Source organism: Eurosta solidaginis, chromosome 1 (genome assembly GCF_040869045.1).
Source record: "Eurosta solidaginis isolate ZX-2024a chromosome 1, ASM4086904v1, whole genome shotgun sequence".
NCBI classification, from domain to species: domain Eukaryota; kingdom Metazoa; phylum Arthropoda; class Insecta; order Diptera; family Tephritidae; genus Eurosta; species Eurosta solidaginis.
Window position 1 is genome coordinate 329,425,251 of NC_090319.1, and position 16,002 is coordinate 329,441,252.

The window sequence follows — 16,002 nt, forward strand, 5'->3', positions numbered from 1 at the left end:
GTAGCGTAGTGCCATTGACGTGGATGTTCAAAATGGTCGACATTTGGGACGTCCATGTTGTAAATAAGGTCGCAGATGATTTAGTCGGTTATAATGTCAGGTTTCGCAAGGTGAAAGAAATGAAGAGATCAGGGAGTTAGCCGTTTATTTTGTTACAAAGCTCATCGATCTATGGGCCTGGGCCTGTGGTTATTATTGTGCAGTCATCGTCGTAGCAAACGATAGTAATTCCTTCTGGTGGCAAAGGTAGCTTTGATATGTAGAAGTTAAAGAAAAGTGGGGATAGGACACCACCCTGTGAAAACCCTTGTTTAATTCTTGTTTTGATGTTTCGTTTCTAAATTGCACCGATGCCTGCCGGCCACCCAGATAATTTGCGGTCCACCTTTTAAGACATGGGGGAAGGGTAGGCCCTTCCAGGTCTTGCAGTAACGTGCCATGGTTGACAGTATCAAACGCTTTTGATAGGTCTAGCGCAACGAGTACTGTTCTATGGTGGGAGTTTTGATTTAAACTGCGATTTATCGGGGTGTTAATGGCATTTAGCGCGGTGGTGGTGCTATGAAGTGATAACTCTGGTTTTCAATCATTCGCATTGTATGCTTGATATAACCATATAGCGCATTGGAAGATATCCTTTCTAATGGATTGGGCAGAGTTTGTTATCTAATTTGTTTTCCCCCGCTATTTAGCAGGGTCTATACATCAATTCAACTCTCCATAAGCATTCCTGCAAAAATTTTCCACTGTCTTGAAACCATTCGCTGACAACAGGAGCCCATTTTTCACTTATACAAATTTTTAATATGTATATCTAACAAAATTTATTATTTCCTTAAGCACATCAAATAATTTCATTTTAAGCATTCAGTCATAAACTTTTTCTCATTATTCTATAATTAAAATTTACTCTGCAACCGAAACGATGAGCTCATCCTTAACTAAATACTAACATTCATATATGTAATAATAATTTGACTCTTATATTATTAATAAAAAATTTTTAAATTTACTTACCAAAAGTGACACCATTCGTTTGCTTTTCCTTATCCTTATCCTTTTCCTTGTCGATTTTTTCGCCACCCAACGGTTCCAGTTCGATGCCATCCATTGTGGCCACCTTGTAATCGCGTTTCGACATATTGCCGCAACAAAAGCCGCAACATAACATTGGTAAAATTGTCTTTTTCCCCTTCGCACTCAGTTTGATAGAAAATTGAGTAAAATTGACAGAATTTGACAGAATTTACGGAAATTTGTCGACGACAAACGTGCAAGCAGACAGACACGCAAAATATATTGTATCCAATAGACTTAACGGATGTGCTGCCAAACGGAATTGCTGCGGGCAAGCAGACACGAATTATTGCAAAGATGGTGTATGGGAGGTATAAAGGTGAAAGGAAATTGTAGTGCAAATGTCTATTTTGGGGCGGCTAAATTTGTATGATTCGCACTAACACCGTTTTATGCGTTAAGATCCTCAAGAGACTTGCTTTGTCGTTTTAGTTGATACAAAATTGTGTTTGTATGGCTGTAGGCCTATATGATTTTGTTATTTGAGCGTACAAGTTTTAAGGCTGATATGAGAATTGTCAAATTGTGTGACGTTGCTAAAGTTTAGTGGAGTATTTATTTCTACTGCGTTTTTGTTGTAAATTTAAATTTCATTTCAATTATTAATTTTTTCTTGATTACTACAAAAATTTGGTGGGGTCGTTTTTGGATTATGTTTTTTTTTTTTTTGTTGCTACTTTTGTAAAAGAGTTTTGATATAAATTTCCTTGTAGATTGGTGCTGTTGATCTGAAAAGAAAAAAGGGGGAAGCTTTAATTTTTATTTGTTTGTTTTGAAAAAGCTGCAAGCCCATTTTGAAAGTGGGTTTCCTGTAAAATTCCTTAAATTTGTACCTTTATTAGGTAATTTCTTAATTTTTCGCGAAAATAAAGGCCCGAACACATTCGAATTTTGCGTCGCTAGCGCCACTTTGAAAGAATGCATGTTGAAAGTTTTCCTGCCACAATGAACGCAAAAAGAAAACAGATATTTTGATTTTTCTTCATTCAAAAAATGTAAATAACTATTTTTTTAGTTTAGAAAAGAAACGTTTTTTGTAAATTGAATCCAATTTATAAAAAATAGAATGAAATCAAGCAAAACTAGAAGACTGCAAGGGAATTTACTGACAACGATAGCGAAACGAAAGTAATTGAATTCCTTTTGCGTTGACGCAGCGTAAGCGCCAAAACAGCGCAAAATTCGAATGTGTTTGGGCCTTAATAATGAAAATACCAAATTAGGCCATGCGTAGTTTCGCCATCAATTTAGTTAAGTTACAAATAACCTTCAAACTAAGTAATTTCGGGGTATGCAAATTGAAGTTCACATTTATGTCCACGTTCACGTTACTTTTGTATTAATACTAAAATACGAATACCCCCAAGGAGGTGTGGTGGTGCATGCTACCGGGACTTACCGGATCAATATCAGGGCAAAGTACCATTAACGTCGATAGCACTCCCCAAAAACTTCGGGGAGTGTCTTAATCGCTATAACATAAACAACAACGAGGCTCAGTGCCTCGTGGCAGCTTGAGCATAGACCATATGGCCATAGTAGTATAGCGTCATAAATTACAAGACGAACACACTACCTGAATTCTTATTTACGCTTTGAAGGGATTATATTCTATAAAAGCGTCTAATTACTGGTATATGCTTATGACATTGATATCAGCTTTGAACACCCGCGCCGTAAGTTCTGCTTACTCCAAACTGGAAAAAGAAGCGGTAAAGATGAGTTTGATGATGAATGAGGACAAAACGAATTACCTAATGTCATCAAGCAAAGAGTCAGTGCGTATATGCCTTGGCAGCTACGCTACTATTCGCAGCCATAATTTCGAAATAGTAAAATACTTCGTTTATTTTGGGAACCAGCATTAACACTAACAACAACACCAGCTCGGAAATCCAACGAAGAATCACTCTTGAAAATAAATGCTACTTTGGACTAGGTGAATTGAAAAGTAAAGTCCTCTCTAGGCAAATGAAAATCGTGCTCTACAAGTCACTTATCGAACCCGTCCTGCTATATGGGGCAGAAGCAAGGACCATGACAACATCAGATGAAGCGGTTCTGGGAGTGTTCGAGAAAAAAGTCCTCGAAAGATTTATGGGCATCTACACTTTGGCGATGGCGCGTACCGAAAAAGATGAGCTGTACGTGCTTTACGCAGACATGAACATAGTCCAAAGAATTTACACGCAGCGGCTACACTGGCTAGGCCGTGTTATGCGAATGAAAAATGACACTCCAGCTAAGAAATTATTTGTATTGGAACCCGCCTAAGAAAGCAGAGGAAGAGAGCAGCCCCCACTCCGCTGCAAGTGTGGCCAATTGGCGCCAGTTGGCAGAGCGAAGAAGCGACTGGCGCCAATTATTAGACTAGGTCAGCCTTTGCTTAATTTCGCATCAGTCTTTATTTATCCAGAAAGTAATTCCATCCTCAAATCCGCCATGATAATAAGAATGAAGCTACTAAGGCTATATTCACAATTGCGTATTTTTAGTACTGATCTTTATCTACCGCGGCCGGCGTGGTGTGATGGTAGCGTGCTCCGCCATTAGCACCGAAGATCCTGTGTTCACGCCCCGGGCAAAGCGACATCATAATTTTGGAAACAAGTTGAATATACATATGAATATACATATAAATTTCGGTCTCAACCATAAATAAAACCCAACGCCCCATAAAAAATAATGCTTTTTATGGAATCTCACATTCTAAAAACTTTCCGTACAGTTAGCCATGCAGCATTTCAGTACAACGCTCAGTGCGTTGAAAATCATTGCCCCGCTTCGTCTTGCAATTTACTTTGATTCATTACGAGATTCCAAATGGATAACTGTTTGACGAATATATCCTTCTTACACAAATAGAGGTGCCTCCTTTGTGAGTTGAACAGTGAAAACCGATTATACATAAACAAGCAATTTTATCCGACGTGGCACCGACAGGCTAAGAATTTTTCCTCCGAAAGCATATCAGATGTGGATAACAATAGCCATTGGGAACTATTTAACAGATGTACCTCAGGGTATGCGAGATTGTAAGGAAGCCGTGATCAACTCTCAGAAATAGAGTTTTCTGTGAGTAACATGTCCCCACATGACATCAACCATCTTTTCAATCGCAGTGTGAATCCAACGCCACTAACGCCCTTATCTCGCTGGTCCAACCCTGTTGAAAGTGCAAATTTCCCCAGTCTTCTAAAGAGGACTTTGATGAAAATTTGTGAGTAGTAGCACCTATTGGATGGTGAAAAAAAATAAGTAGGACCAAATGAAACTTCATTACATCCTAAAAAATTGTATTACAATATCTCTAGAAACTTAAGTTTTCTTAAATCAACGAATTTTTCGGTCCTACTTAATTGTAGTTGACAACTTTTATTTACATCCTTTAATGCATTCCATCGACATATTTAATCGATATGTCACCCTTTAAAGTTTTAACAACTTCCCTTTTTGATCCTCCGCATGCATCGCCTACAAACAGCGTGCTGGCTTACAGACATCACTAGGACACAGATAAGCTAAGGTAAACTAGGAAAGGCACACTAACAAATGCATCCCTGCTCTTCTCACGTACACTGAACTCAAATTACGAGTATATTTTTCTATGTAAATGTGGATGCGCTTTTTCGGAATTCCTATTTTGCCTTCAGCAGGCAGAAACAGCAGATGTTGTGTCGGCACAGACTTACAAGAGCACCAAAAATACATTAACAGAGGCGTAGCCAAGTTTGAACTAAGGCTGAAGCTGGTGCGCGAAGGTTTAAAATTTACAAATCGTAATGCCGTCTACTGTTTCAGAGTTTAGAGCAGATAAGAGGATGCATGTCTACTAAACCAGGTGTAAGATTTCAAATCCCACGAAAGATATCTTCATAAAGGTTTCAAAAATAGTTTTTTCAAACAGGGTTTTATCTCGACAGTGGATGTCAACTTTACCAGCATAGTCCTGCCATATGACATTCGGAATCGGGATAAAAACACAGGTCGCGCTAAACTTTAGACAAAATTCGTCGTCTAAGTACTTGTTTTGTATTGCACGGGCTGCGAATACACGTTATTTTCTCTACCTCGTATTTAGAACCCCTGCATATTAAGTGAATGAGGGTGTTTTGTTGTTCTTAGTATATGGGCCGCCGCCTATTCGATTGCCGTTGTATGGAGCAGGGCTTTTCAGAGCAGAGGTTAGCATGGTTGCAAACTTTATCCACTAGGGCTAGATTCTTCTTAAACTGGAAATTATACCTCGAAAACTCTTTTGTCACGTGAAATTGGCATAGATATTCTAAATACAGTGGCCATGGCACAAACACCGGAAAGGTTCGTTAAGTTCGAAATTCGTTCTACATCGTTTTAAAAGAAGAGGTTTATAGTGTCTCGTAGTGCAACTGGGAAAACTAAAGTTCACTTCGTTCAGAAGAAATGGGCTTGAAATCGATCCATTCAGTAGTTTTGTATTTGGTACCCGACGTATTTAGAATCATTTCGATTCATCCCGGTTCGGTTTAGCACACGAAGAAAATTACATTTGCATTCAAATCAAAATCCGAAATTCATTGGAACTTGATCTATATAAAAATACTAGCAGACCCGGCAGACGTTGTTCTGCCCTAGATTAATTTCTATCTGCTTATATCTTAATAAGCGTTTTCCGTCTAACTCTGCCTCCCCCTCTTATATTTTTCTTAATCCTTTTATTCACTCCTCCCTCCGTCTTTTTCGATTCATCTATCTCTATTTCATCTCACTCTATCTCTTTCTCAGCCTCCTTCTCTTTCCCTCTTTTCTCTTCTCTCAAGTTCTTCTCATTCTTCTTCATCCCTTATTGCCAGTCCCAGAGGGTGGTATGTATTTTGTTCCAGTCCTATTTCGAGTCCCAGTCCCCCTCCGAGTCTCAGCCCCAGTCCTAGTCCTAATCCCAGTCCCAGTCCGTCTCTGGTCTAGTTCCCGGAAAAAAGGATCGTAAATACTAATACAGGTAAATTAATACTCCAAATTTCAGGCAAATCGAATAGGACGTACATATGTATATAGGTATGTGGGTATTATTAATTCATGTCTTTATTTCGGCTTCGCATGCTTATTTATCAGTTTTGCCAGGTTGATGCGACTAAATCGAATATGAATTTAAAGCTCTCAGCAACAGCTTTCATTTGCTATCCATATTACACACACCTTCTAGGGGTATCCGGGTCCACGTTTTGCCCTATATAACGAGACCCTAGTCACCCAGCGGTATAAAAATTATTCTGCACAAAAGCACACATCAACAGCTTCAATTTGATACCCATAATGTAAAAACACATCCTACTGTTACCCTGGCCCACGTTTTGGCCTATATCTCGAGACCCTAGTCACCAATAGGTATCAAAACTACCCTCTACTAAGGCATTCATCAGCAGTTTTCATTCGATATCCATATTGTATAAACATTGTCTCGGGGTATACGGGTCCACGTTTTGGCCTATATCTCGAGACCCTAGTGGCACAGGGGTACGAAAATACCCAGTATCATAAACAGCTTCCATTTGATACCCATATTGTACAAACACATCTTAGGATTACCCAGGTCCACGTTTTGATCTCAAGACCCTAGCCAGAACGGGATAAAAAGTATCATATGTCCATTCACTGGTTCTAAGCTACCTCTCCACCAATTTTCAGCCAAATCGGTTCATCCGTTCTTGAGTTATGCGTATTGTAACTAACACCACTTTCTTTTATATATACACTAGCAGACCCGTCAGACGTTGTTCTGCCCTAAATTTGATCTATCTCCATACATTTTAATAAGCTTTTTCCGTATAGCTCTGCCCCCCCCCCCTCCTCACTTTTTCTTAATCCTTTTCTTCACTCCTCCCTCCGTATTTTCGCTTCATCTATCTCCATCTTCATCTCTCTATCTCTTTCTCAGTCTCCTTCTCCCTTTTCTCTTCTCTAAAGTTTTTCCCATTCTTCTTCATCCCTTATTGCCAGGCAAATCGAATAGGACGTATGTAAATAGTTATGTGGGTATTATTAATTCATGTCTTTATTTCGGCTTCGCATGCACATTTATCAGTTTTGTCAGGTTAATGCAACTAAATAGAATATCACAATGAAAATTACTTTAAAGCTCTCAGCAACAACTTTCATTTGATATCCATATTACACACACATTCTACAGGTATCCGGGTCCAGGTTTTGCCCATATCTTGAGACCCTAGTCACCCAGCGGTATAAAAATTACTCTGTCCTAAAGCACTCATCAACAGCTTCAATTTGATATAAATAATGTAAAAACACATCCTAGTGTTACCCTGACGCACGTTTTGGCCTATATCTCGACACCCTTCACAAATAGGTATGAAAACTACCCTGTACTAAAGCACTCATCAACAGCTTTCATTCGTTATCCATATTCTATAAACACATTCTAGAGGTACCCGCGTTTTCGCTTATATCTCGAGACCCTAGTTACCCGCGGGTACGAAAAATACCCCGTATCAAAGTACTCATTCGATACCCATATTGTACAAGCATATCCCAGGATTACCCACGTCCACGTTTTGATCTCAAGAGCCTATCCAGAATGGGATAAAAATTAGCATATGCCAGTCTCCTGGTTCTAAGCTACCCCTCCACCAATTTTCAGCCAAATATGTTCATCCGTTACTTCCTCTTCAATCACTCTTTATCCATTAAAAAAAGCGCATCAAAATCCGTTGCGTATTTTTAAAGGTTTAAGCATTCAAAGGGACATAGGGACGGAAAAAGCGACTTTGTTTTATACTATGTAGTGATGTACATCCATACATACCTATAAACCTACGCCCGAAGTTAAATAACGCAGCGAATGCTATATATGTACGTATGTATGTGTCGCATCAAGCCTCACTCAAAAGCAATTAGCGCGGACAGTTCACAGCGAACAAACACATATACGCGTTTTTTGATAAAAATGTTACTTTTGTTTAAACAATTTGGGTGATATAAGAAAGGAATCAAGTTTTTTTCTTTTGATGCAGATCGAAGGTAAATATTTCAAAGTTTTACTGAAAAGTAAAATTTTTTAAATCCATCCATCCGTTTATGAGTTAAAGCTGTGTAAACAAAAATTTTATGATTTTTTGCTACATTTTGGCAATTTTCCACGCCCCTATAATATATATCTTCAAATTATATTAACAGTACCATCTCACGTAGCTAAGCTTTCAAATGAAAAAACCGTTTTAAAATCGGAGCTTTCTGTGTGAAGTTATGTGCATGGCATTTAGCGACTTTATTTTATAAGATTTATAGATATTTGAATTTTTTCTAAAAAAAAATCATAACTCAAGAATGGCTAAACCGATTTGGGATTTCAACTAACCATCATCTCTCCTTCCTGTATCTTTCCTAAAAATTTCATGGCAATCTTTCTATCCGTTCTCGAGTTATGGAGTGGCAATCAAAATGTACACTTGTTTTTATATATATAGATTCCCAAGGGAAAACAACAATCCAGAAATAGTTCTGAAAAATTCCTAATTCTACAAACAATCATGGCTTTGAAATATTGCTGAAATGATCGCATTATAATCTCAATCATCGTTTTAAAAGTTTCGATATGTTATCGAAATAAATGAGTCCAGAAATAATCATATAAACAAAACGGTGCGGTGCACCCAGTGCAAAGCCCCGAAATTTCGGAAAGAGTGACCAAAATAAACCGAAAATAACATAGAAATCCCGAAAACCATTCCTTTCCTACCAATACCCGAAATACTCTCGAAATAATATTGAAATAACCCCGAAAACGGTCACGAAATAATCTCGAAAGTGTTTCGTACCAAATCCCTAAATAGTCATGCAACTTTCCCGAAAACAATGTCGACTCGATCAGAAGATAGTCCCGAAATTACACCGCTATTATTGACAATGGCCTCAACTTAGTTGAGTAGGATCTTTTGGACCAAGCGGGGTAGAATCTTCTGACCAAATGCGGTTGCCAAGCGTTCGAAAACTCCTTAAAATTTCTTAAATTTTCACTGATGATTGTTGTGGGAGTCCTTCATCATTCAGACCAGTCTCGCCCATGTAGGTTATTTGGAAAATAACGAGAAAGAATGTTTAACAGGTATGCTCTTGCAAAGGAAAGTCGGCAGTAATTCGGGCTCCTAATGACTAACCTCCAGACAAAGTCAGCCTTATCTGAAACTAAATCGCCAACACAACACTTAGCTTACAAAGCTCTAGTAAAACGGTATAAAATGATAACCGTTATAGTGTCATATCTGGCTCTTACAATGAGCTATAAAAAGAAGAACTTTTAAGAAAATGAATCCGGAACGCTCTAGTTATAGCTTCTTATAGGACCAGCCCGACTGCCTCGGGAAAGAGTTTTTTACCGCTCAAGCTTAAAACAGGCATACCTCCCGCGGAAATATTCTAAGCTCCTTTTGCACCCTATGTCTTACTGGGCAGTTGGGCATGCCTTGTAACAATTGATCATTACAACTTTTTATCCATACTAGAGACCATATAGAGTGGCTAGAGCCCCTTCCCACACTTTCACTTTCCAGCCTGCAGTTACCATGTCTCACAAACATAGTGAAACGGGATTAAGCTGGGGTTCCACTAGACTCATCCCACCCTTTCACATGTACCCATGCATAAGCATTAACAATAATAACAATAATTAAAAGTTATTTACACACATACATATAACATGATGATGATCGATGAAACGACACAGCGCCTATAACATCACGTCACCTGCAAGCGCTTCACACAGTTCAGTGAGTTACTTCTGAGTGAGTTGACAGGCGGTACACAGCAAAGTCATGACATATGAGTAGAGCGGACGTTGAACTCTTCGTGAGAATGCATGCCTGTGTAGGTGTGTCTGTTTGTGCAGCAAATGTCCTGTTTATTTCCGGCAGTAAGTAACCAGAGTATTGGCCGGAATTTGTACTTTCCTCATTTTTTCACTACAAAAGTTTTCTTCTATTCTTATTTTTCATTGTAAATTTTCTTTCAAAGTACATATATATTTTCTTCCACTTCAACTTGTTTTTATTTTTTTCTTTTCGTGGTAACAAATGATTTGTACTTTTTTTCTTTCGCAAACATACAAAGAATCAACATTCTTAACATTTCAAAGTTGAAATCTCAAAGTCGCTTTTGTTACCCCTTTTGATAACTTTTTTTGTACATATACATTTTTTTCTCATACCAGTTTCAAGTTACTAAGTAATGTGCCACAAGTTGCTGTAAAGCAACAACGATCATATAAAACCTATATGTACATAAAAGAAAAACAAGAGAAATGCATAAAAATCTAAAAACAATAGCCACCAACCAAAAGAACAACAAACATTCTTTAATAGTTGATTATGCTTTGTGTGGATAATAAACGCAAAGAAGGAGGTTAATATGCGGAGGCGTTGCTGTGGTCCTGTGTCTAAGCAGGCTATGATAAGAGCTGAAACTGGCTCAAAACTGAGTCAAATATGGTACACAGTGTTTTAGACAGCCTTGCAGGCCCTTCTTGGAATAGACCTGGTCAGGAAATCGGTGAGATTGCATGATCCGCAAATAAAGCCAATAAAGCCATGCACCAGTTCCTTTCTCCATTTTTGTGCCATGTAGATTGTACTTTCTCTGGTGTGGTGACATAAGGTCTACTATCATAAGGTCAATTGATCTTATGACCACTTCAAATGGCGATAATTGGTCTTATAACCACTTTAATGGCCAAACGGGCAATTGACTTTATTACCTTTTTGAATTTGACGTATTGGCCGTTTAGGAAATTTCCGTTTGTCCTTATGATCGCTTCGGTTAAAAGGCCATAAGCATATTTTTATTGGATTGTGACCATCAAAACAAGAAAAAAAGCCCCGCTGAATGAATTAGACGTTAAGTTGAAATAGCTCGCAAAATATGGAATAAAAAAATCGCGTGCCTTTAGATTTACGACTTGTTAACATTGTGCAAAAAATATTTTAACTTTTGGCCTCTGGAGAAAATAAGAGTTGACTTTATGACTATTTCAGAAAACCAAATTGGCCAGTTAAAATTTTTGACCATTCCATATGGTCATAAGGTCGATTGACATTATGACTGTTGATCTTATGTCACCCCTTCCGTTGTAGCCACATTTCTACCAACAGCGCTGAAATCTAAGCTCGATTTATTTAAATTAATTAATCAAAGGCGGCGACTATTTCAGAACCACCTACGGCTTAACCAGTTAGGAACGCGTTCAAAAGGTTTGCAAAGTGGGACATCTGCCATTTCGAAGGACATCACAATTTTAAAAGTTTCACAGAATTCGAAGAAAAAGTACCGTCTTTTAATGCAATAGTTCTGCGTTAGTTCGAACATATAGCGGTTCGCTGCAGGTAAGCTTCTCATGAGGGGATAAACTCATACAATGGCTGCCATTGTCCCTATATACATATGTTTTAAGAAGACCAATTTTAAGAATTTTTTTATAGACTTCCCTACTTTAGAATTTGTTTCAAAGCATAAATGCAATACATTTTGAGTTAAGATTGCGCGTTAAGATAATAACAACTGAGATTAGGCGTTCTTTAATCTAATTTTGCAATGAGGCGTTTTTGAAACAAATTCTGCGATAACGCTCTTTTGAACTACCAGCTGAGATAGGGTGTTATTCCCATTATTTGTTAAACATATCACACGATTGGCTGGCCTAATTCACAGTAATGTGTGTGTGAAAAATGGTTTTGGAGGTCATTTTCGTGCTGGTAGCGTCATATGTACGTATTGCCAAACGTACTTCGCCCTAATTTCAGACCACCCATTCAACACAAAATGAATCCCCGGTGTATGTATGTGCCTTCCTAATCTGGTCCTCTCAAGCGGTAAGAAAATGATATGTTAACGTTCTGTACCACATGTTGTATCCTTACAATAGCGACTTAAAGCCCTGGTGAAATGATATTTGGTCTCGCAAATCAAGTAGATGGTGGCAAAACCAAACCAAATAAGGGCGGCCGCCGTGGTGTGGTCGGAGCGTGCTCCACCTATCACACCGAAGATCTTGTGTTCAAGTCCCGTGCAAAGCGACATCAATAGTTATGAAACAAGTTTTTTTTTTGGTCAATTTTTCTAAGCGTGGTCGCCCCTGATTGGCAAACATTCCCAGTGTATTTCTGCCATGCAAAATTGCTCAGTGAAAAACTTATCTGCCTTGCAGACGCTCTTTGGAGACGATAAAATTTGTTGGTTCCGTTCCGCCAATTTGTAGAAGGAATTAAAAAGAGCACGACACAAATCCGAAGAGAAGCTCAGACCAAATATCTGCGGCGGTATTTCGCGTATTGTATTTACTTTTATTTATTTGATATAGCCAAACTTTGATGATACCTCAACAGAGATAATACCACGTAGAGACGTGTGCCTTAAATCGCCTCCCAACGAAATAATTAATGGTGATAATTAGAGCAATGTGGATCAAGCAGTTTCATAGAGAAACCGTCGCAAATTAATATTTTCTAAAGTTTTTGGTTAGAAAAAAAGTAGCCTTATGTAGAATTCATAATACAGGGAACTGAAAAGATTGTAAGTTTGTAAAGAGATTGGACATTTTACCCAACTGATTCAAGGCTATATGTGAAGTAGGAACGCAAATCCTAGCAATGGAAGGCTTCGCTATTTGGGAGGTGTGGAAGTAGTCTTGCAAAAACCTGTCGGGTCTACAACAATTATGTGATGCTTATTAAAGAATGGCAGAGAATGGGTCAAGAACTCAAAAAATATTAGATACACTGAATTGCCGGGAACAAGCACTCGAAAGGCGGTACTGAACTTGGCAACTGTTGTCCCTTTTTCAAAAGTACAATTAATTGAATTGGCTCTACATTTCCTATGCGGTAGAGTCTATTACTATTTCAAAGGTACTAGTTCTAAGCTTGTTTAAAAAAAATTAGCCATCACAGTTTGTCGTCTGTCATATCCTAACTGTCAGCAGAATGGATTCATTGAGGTCGCCAAGATTAAAAGAAATCACACTCGGAATAAAAATGACGTTGTGAGTATATTGTTTGTTCGTATTTCTATAAACTTAGAGCCATTCCACAGATTTTTCAGCCACATATGCAGGTGTATTTGTGATTACCCTGTAGGGACATCATTTAGCTTGATATCGATATTTGCAATCCCATTAAAGTGCTAGTAAAATGGAACTAGTTCCTCTATAAATATCAAGGTAATGCTAAACTAAATGGTTTAGATGTTCCAGCCTACAAAATACTAGTTGCGACACTAGTATTTGGGAACAGAGTGGGGCCTACATTGAGTTGAGCTGGGCAGATAGAGCAACACTTGGTTTTCTTTTGAGCTCCGTCAGCTAACGCGGAATATGGAAAATTGGTATGACTTTTTACATAACGGCTTAGTCGGATAACAAACAAAAAATAGCAATTTAAGACGATTACAAATATGGGTAAAACCACCCATAAATCCTGATCAACTTAACCATCAGCATGCTCAAATATGTATAGCATATAGCATAGCCGCCGTGGTGTGGTGGTAGCGTGCCCCGCCTACCATACCGAGGATCCTGGGTTCAACTTCCGGTCAAAGTATCATCAAAAATTTTGAGAAAAAAGTTTTTTTCAATTAGAAAGAAGTATTTCTAAGCGGGGTCGCCCCTCGGAATTGTTTGGCTAACACTTCGAGTGTATTTCTGTTATGAAAAGCTTCTCAGTGAAAACTCAGCTCGGAGTTGGCGTAAAAACACGTAGGTCCCGTCCCGCCAATTTGTAGGAAAAATTAGAAGGAGCCCTGCGCAAATTGGAATAAAAGCTCGGCCTAATATCTCTGCGGAGATTATCGCACATTGCATTTATTTTTTTTTTATGTAACTATTTGTGTGTGTTTCAAAAGTCACCCAAGTTTTATCGTAATCAGATGAATGTTAACTCAGCTCCAAGGAGAAAGAAAAGTTTCTGTGCTCGTTTGATAAAAATTGTAAAAACAACAGCACTTTTTCTGTTAAAACGACATAAAAACTTTCAAATTTTAGCAAATATTGCTTGAAAAGAAGTTGGAAACCCTTAAAACAATATTAAATTTTAACATGAAGCCAAGATTAATTTTTGGTTATTTTAGCATGTTTAAATGCAAATTTCACATTTCTACTTTTATTAAATAATAAATAAATGTAAGGTGCGATAACCTCCGAAGAGATTTAAGGCCGAGCTTCTCTTGCAATTTGCGTCGTGCTCCTTTTTAATTATTCCTACAAATTGGCGGGACGGGTCCTACTGGTTTTATGCCGACTCCGAACGGCATCTGCGAGGCAGATGAGTTTTCCCTGAGAGCTCTTCATGGCAGAAATACACTCGGAGTGCTTGCCAAACACTGCCGAGGGGCGACCCCGCTTAGAAAATTTTCTTCTAATTTAAAAACCTTATATCTAAAATTTTGATGTTGCTTTGCCCGGGGTGTGAACCCAGGGCATTCGGTGTGGTAGGCGGAGCACGCTACTATCACACCATTTTACTATTGTAAAAATTATAAATGCACTCAAAATGCGACCCGATCTACGTACTCTCCCTACAGGGTATGTGTTCATATGTACTTATTAATTGGTTTCTATAATAGAAAATCTATTTGCACAGAAACTTTACTGTAACTGCTCTTAAGTCAAACCCATTTCCATTAGGAACACTTCGATGCATTCGAATGCTCCCATTTAAAGTGGCAGCTATGTAATATTTGAGGCATTTGCAGCAGCATATTACAAATACCCGTAAAAGTAGAGTTGGGTCGTTTCGTTCTGAACTTGTTCAATTGACCGGGTCTCTCAACTGAACAAGTGAACTAGATCTTCGATTTCGGTTCTATTTGTTCTTTTAGTTCATTTGTTCTTTTAGTTCGTTATTCTTTCTCTCATTTCGCTCGCGTACATGCATACGTAATTTCATACATACATACGCAGAAATTCACAGTGAGCACGAATGTCGATGATGCCATTTACACTAAAGATATGTGTGGTCAACTTTGTGTGTGGCACTGCTACAACAATATATATGGACTATTTTTATGAAAAACATGTTTTGAAAAAAACTAATTATTACATTTATTAAACTTGAAAAGTTCATATTTACAATTTGTGTCCGTACTCTTTCAATTTCCTGGATCTTCCGAAATTTGCAACTTGCTTTTTTGAAGTTAATTATACATATATATATATATATATATTAACTTATTTATTCATAACACATTTAAATATACCTACACAAAGCATTGCTGCATACACACCACAATCTATACTTGTTGGCTTTTTCCGCGGGGCGAGCAGCAGTGAACAACTTTGCTTGAAAAAAAAGAACAAATGAACAAAAAGAACCACTTGTTCGTTCATCAGAAAAAGAACGAAAGATTCGAATCTCTGAAATGAACGAAAAAGTACAACTCTACGTAAAAGACGCACAATCATTATTCTTGTACAACAAAAAGTTTACTTGATAAATAAAGAACAGTACTTATGCGCTTACAGGTGTAAGTATAAATTCCTATTAGATTGCATTGTGTTGTTATTGTTAGTCGAAAATGCTGTGGATTGCTTCTTCTTTCAAATCCATAATGTGTACATAGTTTCAGCTCGAATTTCTTCTTTGCAGTAGTTCGCAGCTTAGTTGCAGTTCAGAGGAGTGCATAAGGGTGACCCAAAGAGTTATACGATGATGCTGCTAACCAAACATTTGTCCAATACCGGAGCCAATGTGAATGATAAAGTGATGTATATTGGTACGATATTCCGGTTTCGGCGTTGTGCCATCATCAGTGTCGATGACGGAAAATCGTTCCAATATACATAATTTATCCACCCTGTCGCGAAATCAACAAAACAAAATAAGTGAATGATAAAGTCTCGACACGAAATTCGTCAGCTTGACGCCTGCGTTTATCACTTTGTTGAATGAA

At 38.1% G+C, this 16,002-nt stretch overlaps 1 protein-coding gene across 3 annotated transcripts in view; it reads right to left on the reverse strand.

Moving 5' to 3' along the window:
* The window catches only part of LOC137237846 (endoplasmic reticulum aminopeptidase 2), a 167,990-nt gene that overhangs the window by 131,066 nt on the left and 20,922 nt on the right, over positions 1-16,002 (reverse strand). For all 3 annotated transcript variants that reach the window (XM_067762119.1, XM_067762122.1, XM_067762120.1), the window contains one exon: positions 1,018-1,805. In XM_067762119.1, the coding sequence (XP_067618220.1) occupies positions 1,018-1,171 (154 nt within the window). In that variant the 5' untranslated portion in view covers positions 1,172-1,805. The remainder of the gene's footprint in view (positions 1-1,017; positions 1,806-16,002) is intronic.